Source organism: Oreochromis aureus, linkage group 16 (assembly GCF_013358895.1).
Source record: "Oreochromis aureus strain Israel breed Guangdong linkage group 16, ZZ_aureus, whole genome shotgun sequence".
Classification (NCBI taxonomy): Eukaryota; Metazoa; Chordata; class Actinopteri; order Cichliformes; family Cichlidae; genus Oreochromis; species Oreochromis aureus.
The window spans coordinates 4,405,910-4,426,960 of NC_052957.1; the positions used below are offsets into that span (position 1 = coordinate 4,405,910).

The following is a 21,051-nucleotide window of genomic DNA, read 5'->3' on the forward strand; positions in this document are numbered from 1 at the left end:
CTGGATATTGTCCAAATGCCAAATGCTGTGTAATTGCAGTAAATTTGTTTAAGAAAAACAGTTACGCCAAATGATGAATCATCACTGATTTTACATTTCTGTTCAGTGAAAGCAATAATTCATGTGTGGACGCACACCTCTGCTGAATGATTATAGAGGAAACACTGGTAATGCATCCTCAGAAATCAGATACTGTAAACCTTCAGCAGAATACAGCTGAATGCAACAACCTAAAACACATCCTCTCTTTGTTAAACCAGGGAAAGTGTAGACATTACCCTGCATATAATATTTTTCTACGTAAAAGTCTGTGTGTTGCTGTTATTGTCATCTTACAAGCACTGTTGCTAAATTATACACCAGATAAATCCATGAGCGAGGATCCGCAAGTATTACAGGCGTCTGAGCAGTTGCACTCCCAAATAGATTCACTACCTTCATATAATTTTAATCAGTTATTTTATTCTTTTCTTAAATTGCCACAAACACACTTGGAAACTTAGAAACAGCATTCCAGATTGACTGTAATTAGACTAAATGAGATTAATAAAGTTCTCTACATATAACTGCAGTCCCGTTGTTCAAAGGTTAGAAAAATAAGCCTAGACACTTGCGTGCTTCTCTTTGTAACTTTATTGATCTCTTTCTGAAATGTTCCATTGTCACCTGACTGAAGAGAAAGCCCAAGACTCAGCAAGGGGAACAAAGCACATCATAGTTCATTGTGGTATCAAAGGCCACCCACAGAACAATAAGAGTTTCCCATTACGCACCTGTCTGTCTCCTGCTAGCTTCAAAGAAAGTTAATCACATGTGTGTGATGTGTGGGTGTGTTCATGTGCAGGGTCTCGTGGTGATGTCTGCAGAGCTGGAGGAGGTGGTCAGCAGCATCCTGAAGGGTCGCATCCCAGCCATGTGGATGAAGAAGTCCTACCCCAGCCTCAAACCGTTAGGAAGCTACGTCAACGACTTCCTAGAGCGACTGACGTTCTTGCAGGTGACTAAAACAAGAGAACTGCATCAAATAAGTGGGATTCTGGTCTGTTGACTTGAGTTTAGCTATAAGGATTTGACCATTTTGCTTTTTTGGAGCCAAAAGTGAGCATACTTGGATGAGATGGTGGCTAGTGAGTTTGTTTAGGAAGCTGCATTTGAAAAGTGCACAGGTGTAACAGAGAAAGTAACATTTTACTTACAGCCCATCTAAGTCCTTTACTGTGAATTAAGTTCATGTACTTACCAGATCAATGCGTTAAAATATTCCAATATGCAGCACAAGGCAATAAACATCACCAACAGGTTCAGATCAGCTCTTCAGGACCATGTTGTTCAGCCCTAATACGTGATATCGATAACTCACCAGGTTAAACTGGAAAAAATCTATGCCTACAGTTTTAATGGATGAAGGTATTGTCTAAAACTTTCGGAGAGCAACTTGGGGTTAGTATCTTGCCCAAGGATATTTGGCATGCAGACTGGAGCAGACAGGGATTGAACCACCAGCCTTCCAATTAGTGGAGGACCTGCTCTACCTCCTGAGCTAAAGTCATGCCTTTATATAAGTCAGGTATTATCACAGCACAAAATAAAAATAGTAAAGCTGATTAAAAATTAAATAACAACATAAAAATGTTTTAATAAGGTATTAACCGCATTTTTTATACATGAGTGTTATGGATGAAAAACTTATGTCATTGCATACTTTGGCTGTATAACGATCTGCCTTAAGCTGTGCCACACTTGGCACACTTACACAAGAGTGCTTTATTCCACAGTGGCTTATGAACACGGAGGAGGCAGGGAGATCTGCTGTATTATGCATTTTAATCATGAGCAGAGTTGGCACTGGAAACACTTGCAGCCACATGACCTACCATGTGAGTCTGCAAAGTGAAGCGCTTCATCGAACAGTGCTGTCAGTTCCCACGGCAGAAATGTCCTCCTCCTGTTAGTACCCACTCGAGTGAAAAGAATACTGTGTGTGTGTGCGTCCACTCATGACTCCCTAAAAGTGAGCTGGAGAGTGCCGGGTTTCTTATCTGTGACTGCACATTTGTTTAGGAGATTTTGGTTAAAATAATAATCCCTGTTAACATTTATGAATATAGAAATCTGTAAAAAATGAGGAAAAATTGAACTCTTCACCCTACAGTGCGGGATTTGGTGCTTCTGTTGTTCTGTGAGAGGATTTTGGTGGCATTGGTTGGGTCCACCTGCAAACCAGTACAAAGTTGCTCTAAAGATCATATTTATCATCTTTTCCAGGAGGACTGGGGGTCGAAGTGTTTTCCTATTATATGTGATTTCCTGAATTGCCAGGTTACATTTATTGTAATACCACAACACTAGCATGCACTAGCATGCTAGTGCTATGCCTCAGTGTGTGTCACTTGATCTGTGGTCCAGACTGAAACATCTCAGGGATCAAGTGAAGAATTCAGTTTTCACATTACAATCTGTCATTTAAATAACATATGTGCTGTAATTCCTTTTGTTTGTATAAGTCAGGAATTATCACAGGTTAAATTAGCAGCTCAACATAATATTAAACATATTGTACTTTAGTTACCTGCAGTGTGTGATGTTGATATGGACCTTCTTGTTCTTCTGTGCATTTATCTTTTGACTTGCTTTTCCTCACTGACTGTTTTGCATCTTAATGTCTTCTTTTCCTCCGTGTGTGTTCAGGACTGGTACGACAAGGGCGCGCCTGCTGTATTTTGGATATCAGGATTCTTCTTCACCCAAGCCTTCCTTACAGGCAGCCAGCAGAACTACGCCAGGAAGCACACCATCCCTATCGATTTGCTGGGCTTTGACTTCGAGGTCCTGGATGACAGACAGTACAATCGGCCTCCTGCGGACGGTAGGATGCTGCTAGGAGAAAGAAAACAGCAGATAGAATAAGGGAGCGTGGCCTTGGGTTAATAGTGTAAGCAGGGTATTGGGACAGGTTTTCTAAAGGCCCCTCTCATTAAATGAAGGTAAATAAAAGACACGGGGAAGATGGAGAGCACTTGTAGTAGGAAGGAATCAGAGAGATGAAAGAGGGGAATTCAAAATTAGGTTTCAAAGCAGAGAGCAAAATGAGAGGAACACAAGCAGTGGGTGTAGGAGAAGAAACAAACAGATGAAAAGTGACACAAGGCTGACTGAATACGAGAGAAGCAAAGTATAAAGCGAGAAAGTAAGTTAAAGTAAAGCCTCCCTGCCTCTCTCTTACATGCGGGCCTGCATCAGCCCCTCGCTGTGCCTCCAGCTCTGCTGTGAGATTCTCAGTCAAAGTCTCACATAAAGTTTCACCCTCAATCAGCTCCCTGCTGGGCCCCCACCAAGCTAGCACAAGCTATACTGCCAAGCTACAAATCTGACAGTGTGTTTGTGCATTTGGGTGTGTCATACTGTCGGGGTGCCAACATCTAGTTATCTCTAAGTCATGCCCCCTTTTCCAGCCTATTAGAGGAAGAGCCTGCTGCTCTCTGCAAACAAGCAGAGGTCAGTTCAGCTTAATTCATGTAGAAATGTGTTTGTCCAAAGCTGCAGTTTGTAGAAGGTAATTTGCGGATTTTAATATCACAGTAAGAATGAATTGTGTGTGTGTTTGTGTCAGGTGTGTACATCAGAGGTCTGTTCCTTGATGGGGCGCGCTGGGACAGAAAGACCAAACGTCTTGCCGAGTCCTATCCCAAAGTGCTGCACGACTCCATGCCTGTGGTGAGCAGTTGGCATTGCGTTCATGTTGGTCGTCACCTTTTATTTCTAATAATTTCGTGCTTTTTATTGAATTTTTTGCAGCTGTTGTGAGCCCTCACAAGTACAGCGCGTCCTTATGGAGTTTTTCAGGGCTGATAAACAGATTGAGCTCTGTTTAAAAACTGTTTCCTGGTGTCACAGCCTAAAGGCATCATTTAGTTTTCACTCAGCACTATTTTTTATTCCAGATTTGAGCACCAGTGTCATGGCAAAAAATCATGATGTGTATGGCAGAATAAGAGGGAAAAAGCATTATTTGTAACCAGCTGATAATTCAGTGGAAAAAACACAAAACTTTGAAATGACTGGATTTGAAAGGCCTCGGTTGGAAGGTAAATGCTGCAGCGCACGTGTGAAACTGGCTTATGAATGCCTTCCTGATGAGGCCCCATGCAGAAACACGTAGAGAGAAGCGTGTGGGTTTACACTTTATATTACAGCTTTTGGATTTGAAAGCTCATTGTGGGCACTGTTAAATGAATTTGTGGAGCTGATAGCAAAACACTGCAGGCACCTGGTCCAAAAAGGCCCCAAAAAGCCGTGTTGCAAACAAATTCTTACATAAAGTTTGCAGGGAGGAGGTTTATTGATTGTGCTTGTGTGAATCCCTCTGGCCATCAGAAAGAAAAAGTTTTTAATTGTTGCGTTGCTCGTAAACCCCAGTGCGATAGCTTTTACTTAAGAAGGGACACATACTGCAAAGGAAGCGAGCAGTAGCCGCTGCGGGTGTAGCTGCTGCTTCACCCAGGAGGATGTTCTCTGGACTCGGCTGCAGCCTCAGCACTATTTTACATTCTGCCTGCAGGACACTCGTCTCCTTCCCATCCTTTTATTAATTAGCAGGGCATGCTGTGGCATATGAAAGCAGACTGACAGAGTGATGGAAGTAAGAGCCGGTGGCTCAGAGCAGCCACTGATCAAGTTTTCCTTACGGTTTGAATCTTTTCCATTCTCTCTTCTTCACAATGCATTCAGCGCCTATGAATTATGCACGAGACTGACTTTTTTTTAATATTCAGACAGTTCAGGGCAAGTTATTAACAGAATCAGTTCTTGACAAGAGCGGAACTTAATTAAAAATGTGTTTATTATTTGTGGGGGGAGAAAAAAGCAGCACAACAGAGGCTGCCGCGCCTGCCTTTGAAATGCAAATCTTCGCTGAGGCGCCTGTTATGGAACCAGATGAGCGGTTTTTCAGGCTGCAAGTCTACAAACAGTTTTTGTTTTTTTTGCTTTTTATAGATGTTTTTTGGAGTGGCCCAGTTTATCCGTTTTGCATAACCAAGACTTCTTAATAGCCCAAGGGAGCTCTTGCTCGTTAATGCTATTGTTTTATAAGTTTATGTCCCCAAAGTTCCAATTTGTAAGTTAATGTTTGGATAACAAATCAAGAGCCAGGTTAGTTTCCACTGCAGCGAATGCTTATTGCTCCATCCTGACCTCTGGACCCCTTTGAAGACACCCACGCCCATCACAGTGCATTTATCCTGCAATCAGGGCTGTTTCCTTTTGTGTGTCATCAGCGGAGGCGAAGCAAACCCCCAAAGCCAGCTGAATTATTCCACCAGTCAAATCTTTTGAAAGGAAAACAACCTCTACACGACTGCTGCTGCTTTCCAAACTCTAAACAGAGCACACCCCAAAACTTTGAGGTACGACCTTGTCACCCCAGCCCGTCCCCTCTGTAACACACTATGCTTCTCTCTCAGATGTGGTTGAAGCCCATGAAGCGAGGCGACATTCCTGAAAGGATGTGTTATCTGGCGCCCGTCTACAAGACGAGCGAGCGACGCGGCACCCTGTCCACCACCGGACACTCCACCAATTATGTCATCGCCATGACACTCAACTCCAACGTTCCTGCGGAGCACTGGATCAGACGAGGGGTCGCTCTACTCTGCCAGCTCAGCTTGTAGTCTCAGCTTTGGCTTACGCCTGGGTTTGTTTCACACTCTGACGTGTAATTAAAAAAAAATCGGGAACAGAAACCTGCACAGGCTCTCCGGGCTTTTTTTCAGAATGTCACAAACCAGCAATACCGAAAAATGACACCAATAATCACCCACAAAATACACGAGAGCACGTCTCGTACACAATGTCAGTGCCACGATGCATCTGCTGGATGACAGCAGTGAAGCTGGTCGAACTCCTGTAAAGGACCTCTGCACGCTGCACTGGATAATAACCCAAACCACAATCTTCTCTTAAACCTAACCGAGCTTATTATAGTTAAATAAAACTAAACGTAAAACTACAACTAGATGTCAAAAATAACAATTTTCGTTAACTGGTTTTGTGAACTTTGAAAACTAAAATGACATAAAATATGGAGGTAATGTGTTTGGTTTTAGTATCAGTTAAAAAATGTATTAAAACTTGCCTGATGAGGCACTGATGGACACATTTCTTGAGGCTTTGAGTGTCTACAAGATCGAGTCCAAAAAGTTTTTCTTCCTCCAAATGTTGCCTCTGACATATGTCCTCCACACAAGTAATCATTACAAAGTCTGAAACTAACAGTGAATCTAATAAAAACTAAACTCAGGTTTCTTCCTGTTAAAAGGGAGTTTTTCCTTCCCACTGTCGCCAGTGCTTGCTCATAGGGGGTCATATTGTTGAGTTTTCTCTGTAAGTATTATTGTAGCGTCTACCTTACAATATGAAGTACCTTGAGACGACTGTTGTGAGTTGGCGCTGTATAACTAAAACTGAATTGAAAATTGAAAACTGTAATAACACTGAACTTCAAAAAGTCGTTTCTTAAATTAAACTTAAACAGTGAATGAAAACCAGCAAATCCACCATAGAGACAAAAGCTGCACTCTCATACTTGTTTAACCTTAATTTATTTCACTGTCACCCCTCAAACCTCCTGATCTCAACTCTTTATAGAAGGATTCTTAGCCCCAACAATCCTGACCCAGATACCTGACACCGTGTGCAATAGCAGCATCGGACAGATACATGCGAACCCTGGAATAAAATCACAGCTTTTCTAAAGAACAAGGCTGCACAGCCTGTTTAGTTTCTTCATAGATCCATCATCCAGGTCACTCATTTACAAACCAGCTTCAGCAGATAAAGCGAGGGGAGGGACAGCAGGAGTGCTGCCAACAGGGTCTCTCAGTTCTTTCACCAATTTGTGCCGGTGTGGAGCAAATGTGAGAGCCAGACCGCAGTTTGACGGGTTTGAGAAGTAATTATTACACATTAGCTCGAGCAGATGTTCAGGTAATATATGTAAGAAGGAAACTGTGGTGGACAGAAGGCCTGTGGACTACATCTGCCAATCACCGGTGAATTTGTTGTGGTAGAATCCCCCCACCCATCCTACAAATGTGCGAGACTGGCGCCAAGATTATAGCAGAACCATCAAAGATCAGGAGTCCAAAAAGTTTCCAGAGTTTATTTTCCTTCTGTAGGGGAGAATGTACAGACAGGCAAAAAGCAAGGATATTACATTTTGCATCTTATATCGAGGTCACTAAACAAATATACACAGAGCAAAGCAAATACGATCGTGGTCTTTTTGCCCGAGAAACAGTGAGGAAACTTTGGGCCATGTGTCACAAAGTCTTACTGAGCACTCGACAGGGCGGTAAAGGTTTAAATTATTATTTTTTTTTTTAAAGAAAGAAAAAACCCCAAAACAGAGTCAATATTGGAGGAAAAAGATCAAATAGATGTAAACTTATATTTTAAAAAGGGGGAAATAATAAGCTTCATTTGATACTGAATTAAAATACATTCAGGTCCCATTGCACTAAAATTCCATTTGAACATGAGATGAAATAATAAAACACTTGTACAAAGAATAACCATGCAGATATGTCGACTGCGATCACGACATAATCTGCTTCAAAATAATAAAAAAAATTTAAAAGGCTTGTAACACCGTCACACTACACCCTGGAGAACCTCCCATGATCTTCACACAGTTCATTTAAAAAGGAACAAAAAGTTTTCACCGTTTTTACCCTTGCAGTACAAAGAATGAAAACACCCAACACAACGTCTGTACCGCTTCACTCATGCTTCATGCATGATTCAGTCAGATCAGTGAGACTCACGACAATTTACAGCCAGTTAAGACACAGACGACGGATGTCACACAGTGACAGGATAACTGAAGTCTGCGTGCTCCAGCAGCTGAAGCTAGGATTGGTAGCTTTAGCACGTGAGCCACACAGCAGCCAATGGAATGTCGGGGTGGGCGGGATGATAGGTGGCGTCAAGCACCAGCCGCTGAAAATCCACGCTGTGGCCAGTTTGGGCACAGCCAGCACAGTGACTACACAGGACAAGCCTGGAAACACTCAGGAATGGTTGGAAATATACTCCCAATAAACAACCTTTGTGCTCTGGATCGATAACCTGGTTAATCGATTACTAGAAGTGCTGGGACGTTTAGAAGGTCACAGCGGAGTGCACTGCTCTTTGCTTCATCTGTCACAGATTGTCAGGAATTCATTCTTCAACAAAAACTTTTAGCAGGAAAAATTTTTAGCTTCAACTTTTAGCTGCACAACTACTGACACTAGACAGACCTCATGTATTTACAGTACATCCACAGATGTATGTCTCATCAGTGAAGATGAGACAACTGAACCTCCTAACATAACTACAGACCACAGTTGGTCCAATGGGACAAAGCACCTTTCAGGAACTCAGAGGCACCCTAAACAAAAGTCGAGTAAACTACAACACTTCTTATGAAGATAAAAATAAGTTTAATTCACATTTTGATGCTGCTGACTCTCAAAGAGGCCTAAATAAGAAACGCTCTCATTTAGCTGAAGATTGTTAAACCCTTACAGAACAAAGTTGGCTGGACGTTTGCAGCATTTGTTTCCCAAAGAAGACAAAACACTGAGTACTGTAAATGCTAGTGTGCAAAGGCTTTGGCAGCTGTGTTAGCAGCAGCTGTCAGTAACCCTTTTCAGACACGCTTTAAAAACAAAAAAACAACTTTCTTTTACTGGATCTGAATGTTCCCGATTTAGTTTTTAGATGAGCTCCATACAGACATTTTGATGACTTTAGTCACATTGGCTTTGCATGTATTTGCATCTACTCCCACTAAGAAATATTTGGGTTGGCGGTCTGATGCTTGCTGGTGGGAAACGGCCACATTGTGACGGTGGTGTCATGTTACATCCCACCAGCAGCAGTAAAAACATTAAAAATCTCTAAAAACAGTTTTTGTCTTAATCATAACATAACTATTCAAAACACTGAAGAAGAAGAAACCTATGTTTGAATTACAGAATACTGTCACTTGTCACCTATCCCATGTCTGAAAAGGGCTACTATAAACTACAAAGGTTTAGTAGTCTTAAAAAAAATTAGGCAGTAAAACATAATTCTAAGGGCACAACTAAAGTTAATGGCAGCAAAAATAAAATAAAAACATTGACTAATTAAGACCATCTCCCACACACAAACAGGTGAATACTTTTCTGTTTTGATACTGCAGCTTAAAACTGTCAGCGTGTTCTGCAGGTGAAGCAACACCAGCTAAAATGGTTTATTCCACATGTAGCAGCCAGGTGGGGCCGGGCGTTGCTTTAAGGGCACTGTGGCGCTGTGCGATGCAGCTGTGGAGCTGCTCCAGTGGCCGGGGCTTGGCACAACGGCGTTTGATACACGACGTGATCACATCAGACGGCGATGATGGATGGCAGGTGAAACACACACCACAGATGTACGCGGCACAGCTGACAGGACACAGCACAGAGGGGATGAGAGACGAGGACCGGGGAGAGGTACGACGACAACACACTAACAACAGGCGATGATGGATAGGCGGCGCGCTGCTGAGCCGAGACAGCTGCCTCTCAGTATGAACACACACCCTGCACCACCTCACTATCTACATTATTTTATTTTATTTTATTTTATTTTATTTTAAACGGAGTTCAGAGCACAGGAGGTGTATCCTGTTTGGGGCATAGCTTTGCTCCTCCGTCACTCGGCCTCTTTATGCTTCACACGGAGCAGACAGATTGGAACTGACAGAGGAGAAGTGATGGAGGAGCAGAGTATAAACACCACTAGCAGAGTCATGAGATATGCATAAGCTACCACAGCATGTTTGGAATGGAGGCACAGGCCATGAACGAGACACGTTGCATGCAAGACCGGGCCGTTACATTGCAAACAGAGCAAGTTAAGGCCAAGAACAACACTGATACATCCAGCTCTCCCCTCCTCCTGCTTCCTCTGTCCTCCACTAGAAGCCAAAATCGAAAACAATGCGGTCTTCGAAGATGGCGATGAGCAGCATGATGGCGAACCCGGTCAGCATGCCCAGGTTCTGCAGGATAAAGTGTCCCAGCTGGCACCGCTTGTGGTCCTCACTGTCCCCGTGAAGCATTTCTGGCAGCTATAAAAGAGACAAAGTAACCAGTTGGGATAAGACAGACTTTCTGGGATTAGCATTGCCGATCAGGAGGCAACGAGAATACAAGCGACTGCCCGTGTGTGGGAGAGGAGACAGAGTCGGGGGACAATTATCACTCTGGGGCTGTGGAGCGTGCTCAGCCAACTCACCATATCCACCAAAGCCACATAAAGGAACATGCCAGCTGTGATGGCGAAGATCCAGTTGGTGACACTGTGCGTGTACTGGCCCACCGCGGTGCCAATCAGCATGCCAACGTAGGCCATGAGGGCAGACAGCAGATTGTAGACAATAGCCTGCTTCACTGACATCCCGGCTTTCAGCAGCACCGCAAAGTCACCTGTCGGCCAGAAGACACACTCGTTTAAACAGCATCACTGCAACACACACACACACACACACACACACACACACACACACACACACACACACACACACACACACACACACACACACACACACACACACACACACACACACACACACACACACACACACACACACACACACACACACACACACACACACACACACACACACACACACACACACACACACACACACACACACACACACTGCTCTTTTCATGAGGTAAAAGCAGAATGACAGCTGTATGTCCGGGTTCTGTTTACCGTCTGAAGAGTGACATGCTCTTTGCGGAGTAGGAACTCCTCGGTGAGCAGCGAGGCTCGCTTCATGTAGTTTTATTTATTTTTCCGGTTTATTCCATGACTCACTTCGCCTTCAGTGATGAGGTGAGCTTGTTCTAAACAAACCTCCCCGCACACATCCACCACCACTTTCTGTCTTCACATAGGTGGGGAAAAAAACCCCCCCAAAAAACCCAGCCGCACTTCATATACTTATGATTACATATGCATGCAGTAGCCTCTCTACCCTCTTCAATCATCACCGGGGCCAAATGCGAGAAGAGGCCCGAGTCTCAGCGGAAACGCCCTGGATTTGGAGAGAGAGATGAATACTGAGAAGGGGGGTGGCCTACATTTCCTGCGCCGTGTAACAAGCGGCCTCTTTTCCTCGCTAATTACCACAATGAATATATTACCACTCTGCTCTCATCCATCAATCAACCCCGGAGAAAAGAGGAGAGAACTTAACAGAGACGGTCCACGCACACCTCGCTTCACTGGCATTTTTTTGTCAGCCCCCCTCTTCAACTTTTCTTGCTTCCCCCCGTTCCAAACCGTCAGACACTCAGACACGCCTGCTGCCGCCTCATCTACCGCAATTAACACACCCATCACTGCCAATTAGTTTCACTCTGGGTGGTTAAAGAACCCTCATAATCATCATCTTTTCCATCCAGCTGCCAGTCGGGGGACAGTCTTTGTGTTGAGGAGGAGCTGAGAGGTGCACTTGTCAAACTGCTGCGTTTGTCTGACAAGCTGCCCGACGGGGGTGAAAGCACGACAGCGAGCGCTGCTGAAGAAACGGGCACCGAATCAACAGGAAATGTGAAATTACGCGGGGACAAAGGGACCGAGCTCGCATATCTCCGCATATCGCTTGAGACGAGATTTCGGTGCTGCAGCAGTTAGCCATCTGGAAACTTAAAATAGAGATAAAGGACTTTTAAAAAAATGTGTTCTTCAATATACACATATATGAAACGCTGATTTATTTATTTATTTTTTGCAGACACAGTCATTAACTGGTAATATCTGCTAAGCGCTTTAATATTACAGACTCAAAAGCCTGTTTCTTCTCCTTTACTCATTTTCCCTCTAAAAACACCACAATAAGAGATCAGGGTGCTCTTGATCAACACAAGGGGAGGGGGCAGCCAGACAAACCTAGGTTATTATTCACACACTGCGGTAATTGCCACTAGTCTATTCATCAAGCACACAAACGAGGCAATGAAACTGCAGCACAATGAAACACATCATCAGTACTGATCTGCTGTGGACGGGCCCATTGTCTGTCTTCTTTGCAACATCCTCCTCCTCTCTCTATAAACAAACCGGCAGAGGAGAGCACTGCGGAGTTATTTACAAAAAAACAAGCATGCCTGAACAAAACTGTTCACTGCTGCTGAATCACAGTGAATCAAACGGCTCCTCAGAGGAGGATAGCTGAATGCAAACGAGAGCACCGGCAGCTGTATTGAACAATGTGTGCCAGGCTCAGTATATCATCTGCTCTGACAGATATTGGCAAATCATCTCAGTGCCGTCACGTGAAAGCCATTAATTTACAAAAAAACAGCATTTTTCTGGAGTGAACAGCACAGTGCTGATTATTGATGCCGCTGGTTTTTTAACAAGTTTCAAGGGACGGAGGGTCGCGAGACTCGCTCTGATTAAAGTTTCAGTTCAAGTAAGACGAAAGCTTTTCAGCACCAGGCGGTGATTTAGACGCTGATTATCATTACGGGAACCAAAGCCTCCACAAAACAGCTTTGTTCCACTTGTTGAATAAATGAAGTGTGCAGTGTCTTGTGTGTAATGAGTAAATGAGTTGCTTTTGACAGTTTTATTTATTTTATCCCCCCTTCACAGTGTCTTAATGCACGTACCGAGTTCATGAGGTAATTCGTGGCAGAAAACAGCCACTGATGTGCTGATGCCACCTGTCAGGTTTGCACTGAACGCAGCGCCTGTAGAGTTCAAAGTGTCAGAGAAAAGAGAAAGAAACAGACCATTAGAGGAAACTACACACTGCTGTGCATCTACCAGTTAAATACTAATCTTCTGGCAAAAGACTGTTGGTGGTTGCTTCATGCTTGGTATAAAAACAAAAACTGTTTTGCAGGAGACCAACATTTTATAGTAAAGCAGTGTTTACAGACTTCAGACTTAACATAGACCCATTAGGCCAGGGGTGGGCAATCTCAGTCCACGAGGGTGTCCCTGCAGGTTTTAGATCTCACCTTGGGTCAACACACCTGAATCACATGATTAGTTCGTTACCAGGCCTCTGGAGAACTTCAGGACATGTTGAGGAGCTAATTTAGCCATTTAAATCAGCTGTGTTGGTTCGAGGACGCATCTAAAACCTGCAGGACACCGGCCCTCGTGGACTGAGATTGCCCACCCCTGCATTAGGCCTTATTTTCTGTCAGACATATGCTGTTAAATGATTGGATATTAATATTAAATGACTAAAGTGAAGGAGTTCATCTATTTAAAAATGAGATCTAAAAGCTCAAGCTTTTATAAACTCTAAAACTAAAAGCTCGAGAGTCAGATATGGGAGCAGGGAGTGACGTCATGCCCAACCTGACTGCATTCCAGCATAGTCCTCACTGCTTTCCTCATCTAATAGGCATCATTTGGAAAACTGTTGGCATTTCAGTCTATGCTTTCAGTGCGACTGGATTCACATCCTGTACGCTGGTGCAGATGAGTTACAAAATCGTGGTACCTATGGCGAGGCCGTCGCTGAAATTGTGCATGCCGTCTCCCATGATGACCATCCAGGCAATGCTGGCTATCCCAGCGTCCTTCATCTCCTGATCCGAGTGGCAGTTTCCTCCATGAGAGTGACCGTGTCCGTGCGAGTGCCCGTGCTTCTTGGTTTTACGGCCATTTTCCTTGGTCGGGGACTGACGGAGGTTTGAGGGTGCCAGCGGCGTCTTGTTGGTGGGAGAGTCGGGTGTCTGGAGCTCGGTGAGCTGCGTGTCGTTGTGGCTGTTGTCGCAGGAGACGGCCGTGCTCTCAGGGTCTGGCAGAGGGAGGAAATGTTAACGGGAGGACCAAAGGAGCTAAAGCTCGTGACCTGCTGTAAAGATTCACGAACAAACACTAACCTTCATTGAGCGGCTTAAGGTGGAGCCACTCTGCATCCGAGCGCCGATTTAACTTATGATCTGACAACTTCCTGCCGATCTTGCCCTCCTCATTCACCTTCTTTATGCCCTGAGAGCAACAATGCTCATTATATATATATTTATACACATTTCTTACACTGTGTTGCTTCAAAAGAATTTGAACAAAAAACAGAGTTTTGGAGATTTAGCGTGTGATAACGGCCCACTCCATCACCTGCAGCTGGATCAAGGTAACTCACCCTCTGGTCTTTGTAGTGCTTAAACATGCCAATACAGTGTTCGATGATGAAGAGGAGGTATATGCCGGCCAAGGCTGTAAGCCCCTTCCACACTCCATCAAAAGCTGTTGCCATGTCTTCGTCCTGGTCCGCCCCATGTTTGCTGTGGTCGTGCTGCCCTTGAGACTGAAGACAGGAAGAGGAGCAGCAGATGACTGAGTGACACATGACACTCACACATTCATTAGGGCAGTTTAACCTCGACTCACTAAGGAAACAGCCTGACTAAAACTGACTCGATGAGTTACAAAACTCTTCGGGGGAAAAGGGATCTGAGATTTTCATGTCATCAACATAAAAAAAATAAATAAACACAAATGTGACAAAAATAGATGCTATAAGTATCCACAGTATTAGATCCCAAATATTACATGAATAAAATAAACTTTTTTGTATCCATTTAGCTGCATCTGACTGTTTTAATTGCCTCACTTGTTTCTGAATTTCTATCAGAGTGGTGGATGTGAATGGAAGTCGTTTGTGGTTCAGTATTTAAAAATGAAACATGAAGCTACCGTTCTTCTGATTAACCCACAGAATCCACACGTTCTGGTTCAATTCATTTCCACTGACGGAGCAAGTGGTGCTTGTAGTTTTAGGCTCTTTGTCACAAAAAGGTCATTTCTGTTACCATTTTAACCCACTTCCATGGATTGCACAGGGGACTTAATGAAGTTGCCGTTAAGGCACCACAAAGACATTATTCCTGTGTTTAGAAGCTGCCGTCTGTCTTTTGTACTTACGTGAGGCAGCAGGTGAAGGAGAGCGTCACCACTGAGCGTGCCCACTGCCAACGCTACCAGAAAGGTGAGCAGGAACTTGAAGCACGATTGCTTGAGGATGGGCACGAGTACGACCCCCAGCAGAGACAGCAGGCTGATGATGGTGATGGACACAAATCCCCAAATCCAGACCCACACTGGAGAAGGAAAAATAAGCACTGGGTAAGTTAAATGATAAAATATGAGTATTATTTATCGGAAAGCAACTGATAAGAACTTGTTTTTTTCCCGTTTGTTTGGTGAGGACTTTTTATTGTAGAAAAAGTACAAAATAAAGGCTTTTTCCATTTCCAGTCAAACAACGAGACTTTTAGGAAGAGAGACGACACCATCAGCTGCAGCTTTATCATCACGTGGCTCATGGCTGCAGGTGTTTTCCCTCACATTGTTCACACGTGAAGGAAAGCATCCTCCAGAGGTTTTAAATCCATGTGTCCTTGTGATGACACATGATGCCTAAAGCAAAAACCATGAGGTGACATTTCAGCAGAATTCTTCTCGCCTCATTTTTCATTCAAGGCCAGAGTCAAGAGACGTGAAGCGCCAGAGAAAAAGTGAGAAAGGTACACTATCATTTAAACTGTCAGTCGAGCTGTCAGCCCAGGACGGTCTCAGAAGCGAGAAAAAGTTTTGTCGTCAAACACGACAAAGTGTTTAATGTGGTATGAAATTCCATGTCGCACAAAAGCTGGTCTGTGTTCTCTAAAGCGGTGCTGGTCCTTCACTGCTGACATTCACTTTAAGGACATCTATTGACTGAAACACTTAGTGCATGTAATGCACATATTACAGACAATTGACTCCAGGAAGGCTATTTGAGAACCATGACACGAAACACAAACAACGCTCACCAACACATTTCAAAGATTTACCACTTTTTTGTTAACAATAGTTCGATGTAGCAGCTCTTTGTGATGCCAAACAAGTTTTCTCCAAACTGTTTTCCATATGACAAACTCTTAGGGTTTTGGTGGAGCTTCATTCACGCATACAACCGTACCACAGGTGACACAGAGCCAGCAGGAAAAAACGACAGGCAGACCTTCTCTCCTCTTCTATTCGGCCCCAGGTGGCGGAGCTTTTGAAGACATGATCTGAAACGTGTCTTACACCTGACAGAGTGGTCTTTAAAGAGGCTGAATCAAGCTGTTACTGTACCGTTACACAGCTGTGGGATTAAAAAAAAAAAAACACTACCAAAGACATCTCTCCCCAGGCGCCAGGCTCACCACTCAGAAACAGGAGGCTGGAGATCCTCCTGGGGAAAGTATTTTAGCTCAAGTGGTGTGTCCTGATGCTCGTAATTAGCTTTTGGGAAGCTACTCTTTTCCTCTGAAGCCATGAAGAAAGTCAGTATTTGACTTTAACAATTGTTAAATTGTCTTAAATTGCCTAACATCTGGATTAGATGCACGCAACTAATTCAGATTCTCCTTTAATTTGCCGTCAGGATCTGCGTGCGATGGATTTACTTGCTGACGCCCCTTTGACAGTGGAGTGAACTCAGAGCACAGGCCGAAGCTGAGCACTGAGACTCTTTGAGCCATTTGGATTCAGGCTATAATGTGCACGACATTATGCTGATGTTTTTTTATTCCCTCATTAATTAGACTGACTTGGGCTAAAATCCTCATAAACCTCCCAACATTACTCTCTGCAGTTTATACCCCGTAATGACGGGCAAGTTGGATACAGTTCACCAACATCAATTAAAAGGTTCTCCTCTCGCTGGCTCCTTCCCTCGGCTCTCCCTGTTCACTGTGTTCCCGTACAGCACTTTGTGTAACATCACGCAGCATCGTCTTTTACTTTATTCAATTAATTCGTGCCCGCAGGACTTCAGACTACTGGAGAATGCTTCGTTTTGACATTTTATTAAAGTCTTCACAGATATATTCATCTTGGCCACAAGGCTCTGGGTGTGAACCGAAAGCCCGCCCACCTTCCATTTAAATCTTCTGTTTGTACAAGGCAGCCAATCGGATGAAAGCTGGCTTAAAAAAAAAAAAAAAAAGAGAGAAAGAAAAAAGCCTTGTTTGAGATACAGATTAAACTAAAGAGCTGAACAAAGACCCAGTTTAAGATAAATAAAGATGATTTTGTTTGTGGATGGTGATCATGTAAAGCTACCCAAGCACAGTTAAAGAACAGGTCCCCTTTAAAAACTTTAACTCCAACGTGTTCGGAAAAGTGAACAGAAATAACTAAATCTTGCCTTTCATTCTAAATAATCCTGCCCTGCCATCAAAATGTTTCCTCTGAGGAAAATGTTCCTCTCAAACTGGCAAAAGGGCGTGAATGACGAAGGCTTCTAACACGCCCACTTATAACATATGATTGCTCCTGGGCTCGCCATGTTTCCTCACACTGCAGGCCGTGAGTCAGCACACAAAAATACCACAAAATGCATCTGGCACACCCAAAGGATACCAGCCAGGGAGCATCTGACTGATCTGCACTGCTGGGATTCACAAAAGCCTCAGCGGTTTATTCATGAATCATAACATAAATATAATATATAAAGAAATGTATGTTTTCTACATTTCTTTTCTACTTTCTACTTTGTTGTTCGAGAATATTTTCTTTTGGGGAGGAAGCAAAGTCAAAAATGTTTAATTCTTAGCTTTGAACGTTCTCTTGGACCAAAGCATCCAAGTATGAGTCACTACATATATATTTTTAATCCTATTTCATGGTAAAAATGATGGGAAAGCCTGTTTTTATGCGACTATCACTGATTAGAGTACAACAAAGAAGTTCTTTCTCCTTCGTATGTTAAACTTCAGCCTCAGTCCTGTGCAGATCGCTGCTGCAAAGAAGCAGAGAAGCATCAAGCCAGCCGCTGGCTTAGTAAAACAGGAAGGAAAACGCTAATTTCAGGTAATCATACAGACACAAGTTTTAAGAGTCACGTGACTTGTTGTAGGTCAGTGTTGTGTAAGCACAGCTCATATTTGTTGTGTGTCCCTTCCAGCGTCTTCATGGATCTATTAGAGCTTCTTTGTTCAGTTAAAGAGGAAAAGAAGCGCTGCGTTTCTGCAGAACATTTTACGCACTCTACTCCCACGAGAACCTTTGAAAAGTCAGCACTCTTTGCTCCGTCCTCTGCAGCTCACTCAAACAGTATGCTGAACCCGGCAGCGAGCGCAGCACAAGCCACGTCCTGCGTGAAAGTCCCTTGAGGCAGGAGCTGCTCAGCGATTCGACAGAAAACCCGAGAGCAACTCTGAATATCAAGACACCTCCGACCCCTCTGGAGTTTTCCGAAGGTGGAGGACTTTTCCCTGCAGAATGTGCTGAAGTGGACTTTAGTTTGATGAAGGCAGTCACAAACAGGATCGAGTTGAGCTCGTCGTCTCCCTCCTTCCTTCTCTCTTAATATCGACGGACAATCCTGCCATCTGCACCTGTGCCAAGCCATACGTGGGAGTGAAAAAAAAGAATGCGATCCGATGGTGCTTCTATTTAAAAATGAGCACGGCTTTGCAGAATCCCACTCCAAGCTCAAGACTGGACTTGATTACAGAGAAATAATAAAATCATTATATAAATCCATCTCATTCCTGCCCTTTTTTTATGTATCTGCAGAAATGTCACTGTTACCACTAGCCTCACCATGCTAGCATCCCCCCCGCCCCAGCCAAAAGTGGACCTTTGGGAGTTAAGAATCAGTCTGTGCATCATCCTGGTATTTTGGGGGCATTTTAGGTATTAGTAATTGTATAATTGTTACAAACAAAAAACCCTCCTTATAATAACAACGGTGAGATGGATGGCCAAACCCTGATTGGTTGGCGCCTGCAGTTTTAGACGCAGGATAAAGTGTGACAGTAGAATTATATGAGTTATTCACAGCTCAGAGAACATGTTTATAAGTGCGCTCTACCTCTTCAAGCAGCAGACTACAGCTATTAGTCTCTTCAGAGCTGCTTTACTGATTCCACATACCAACAGAGCGGCTCATCGTGAGACAAAACGGTCAATCTGTATTCAAATCTCTTCACTAACACTCACTTTCTTGTTTTTATCATAACCACCATTTTCGATGTGCATTATATAAGTAAAGTTTTACAGATGACCGCTTTTCTATTTGTCGCTATCATGCGGAACAACGTGTAACCCTGAGAGGCAACTGTACATCAGCCAGACAGTCCATCGCCACATCACCGCATCACCGCAGGTCCTTCACACTCACGCAGCTCATCTGCCTCTCTATCTCATTACCTTTATGCAGCTGTGGTTGTGTGGGCGGGTGTATGTATGTGTGTGTGCTTATGCGTAGACATGGAGGTGGGCAGGGGGTTGCAGCAGGGCAATTTAAAGGCGGTGATAAGGGAACAGAGGAGAGAACGAAAGAGACCAACTTCTCTCCAATTACGCATCTCCTGTGAGCCACGGCTCAGAAAAATGGCCCCCGGTGTCGCTTAGGCTTTCCTAATTGGCACGGCGCAAAAAAAAGAGGGGAGTGTGGACCAGAAAGAAGTGAACTGCAAATTTTCCGAGCTCCCCCGCGGATGCCGGCAGGAGGTAAATGAGAGGCAGCTCTGCAGCTTGTGGTGACGTCTATGGTTGAATCTTGGTGCACCATTTCTGAAAATCTAGCGCCTCTAGCTTTGCACTAATGAGGAGCCATTGCTGCCCTTTTGACTTGTTTGCGCAGTCCTCCTCGTCATCGTTACAGTTTTAAAAAAATTATTATTATTATTAATGTTTTCAGGGGCGGCACACTTTTGCCTGAAGCCCGTATGAAACAGGTTTCTCCAGGAGGAAATGTGTGCTTAAAAATTAAGGCACTTTGGGAATTCCTCCAACCTCACAGCTGAACTTCAGTCCTCTTTTGTCTAATTCTGTCCCCGGTGTAAACCTATCAAGTGTAAATCTGTCTTTAGTCACAAAAGCCGCTCCTCTAATTAAAAGTAAATCTTATGACCCTATACTCACCGTGATGTCTAATTTGCAGCATGTACACAAAAACAAACACACTTACACAGCAGGGGTCACACAAGACATGAGAACTCACAGATTGAGACGGAACCCATTATGCTTTTCCCTAATTTTCTCTCCTATACAAACCATTAAAATGCTGGATATTCATATTAGACTTGACCAAAGTTTCACATAATGAGGTCAGTCCATAGACTAATCCCACCAAGCCAAAAGACTCTGGCTGCTCAATTACAGCAGAAATCATAACTACAGTAATTACAGTTATTTACCACAAATAATAACTATATTCGACTGTTTAACCATGCAGCAGTAGCTACACTTGACCGGGATGAACACCATGCCTTGAGAGACCAACACACCACCAGGATGACGGAGACAGACAGAGTAAACTGTTTATAATCCTTCCACAGGTTCACCAATGGTAATTCTGGAGCTGCACTAAGCAGAAAGTTAGTCTGAGCTTTCAGGACACCACTGTAAAGGAAGGAGGTGGGTGTGATTTGTATAGAAACGCTAAGTTTTGCTGTGAAAATTCATGGGAAAAAGTTTCATTTTCCCCTGGTTTGACTCACAGCTAGTTGCACACAGCAGTTCCTGTTGTTAGCCAAAGTCTGAGGACAACTAGTTCTATTAAGAATGAGCTTGTAGTTCATTGTTTGACTTAATACCACAACTACAAGAGATGCTGCTGCTAATGATGTTTCTCAGGAGTTTCTGATCCTTGAAGGTTAAAGTTCTGAATTTCTTTCCAGCCTGACCTTGAAAAGTGACGTGATATCAGTCCTTGACTAAATCGAACACCTACGTTTTTTTTCCTTATGTTTTTCTTGTAAATTTATTATTTTAATCTAGATATTTTTTTCTCGTTATTATCCCCCTTCACACGTTCTCTTTGCACGGGACAGAGACTCTGAAGAAAGGTAACTTAAAGAGAGGCTGGAGATGAACTCACACTGAACTTACAGAGGATGAGCTACACCGAGGCCCATTATAAGTTAAAGAAAGATTATTTTTAAATGTGAATCATGCAAAGCTACTCTAGCAGAATCCAAGAAAACAAATACAGAGCTGGAAACGAGCATAAGGTCCCCTTTA

At 43.6% G+C, this 21,051-nt stretch overlaps 2 protein-coding genes across 4 annotated transcripts in view; one reads left to right on the forward strand and one right to left on the reverse strand.

Annotated features, from left to right (window-relative positions):
- The window catches only part of dnah7 (dynein, axonemal, heavy chain 7), a 74,242-nt gene extending 68,296 nt beyond the window's left edge, over positions 1-5,946 (forward strand). For both annotated transcript variants that reach the window (XM_031756651.2, XM_039600289.1), the window contains 4 exons: positions 845-997; positions 2,689-2,866; positions 3,611-3,714; positions 5,463-5,946. In XM_031756651.2, the coding sequence (XP_031612511.1) occupies positions 845-997; positions 2,689-2,866; positions 3,611-3,714; positions 5,463-5,669 (642 nt within the window). In that variant the 3' untranslated portion in view covers positions 5,670-5,946. The remainder of the gene's footprint in view (positions 1-844; positions 998-2,688; positions 2,867-3,610; positions 3,715-5,462) is intronic.
- Positions 5,947-7,145: 1,199 nt separating this feature from the next.
- slc39a10 (solute carrier family 39 member 10) overlaps positions 7,146-21,051 on the reverse strand; it is a 36,089-nt gene continuing 22,183 nt past the window's right edge. For both annotated transcript variants that reach the window (XM_031756650.2, XM_039600167.1), the window contains 7 exons: positions 14,971-15,146; positions 14,189-14,353; positions 13,929-14,037; positions 13,544-13,843; positions 12,696-12,776; positions 10,306-10,496; positions 7,146-10,138 (listed from right to left, as the gene is read on the reverse strand). In XM_031756650.2, coding sequence (XP_031612510.1) covers positions 9,986-10,138; positions 10,306-10,496; positions 12,696-12,776; positions 13,544-13,843; positions 13,929-14,037; positions 14,189-14,353; positions 14,971-15,146 — 1,175 coding nt within the window. In that variant the 3' untranslated portion in view covers positions 7,146-9,985. The remainder of the gene's footprint in view (positions 10,139-10,305; positions 10,497-12,695; positions 12,777-13,543; positions 13,844-13,928; positions 14,038-14,188; positions 14,354-14,970; positions 15,147-21,051) is intronic.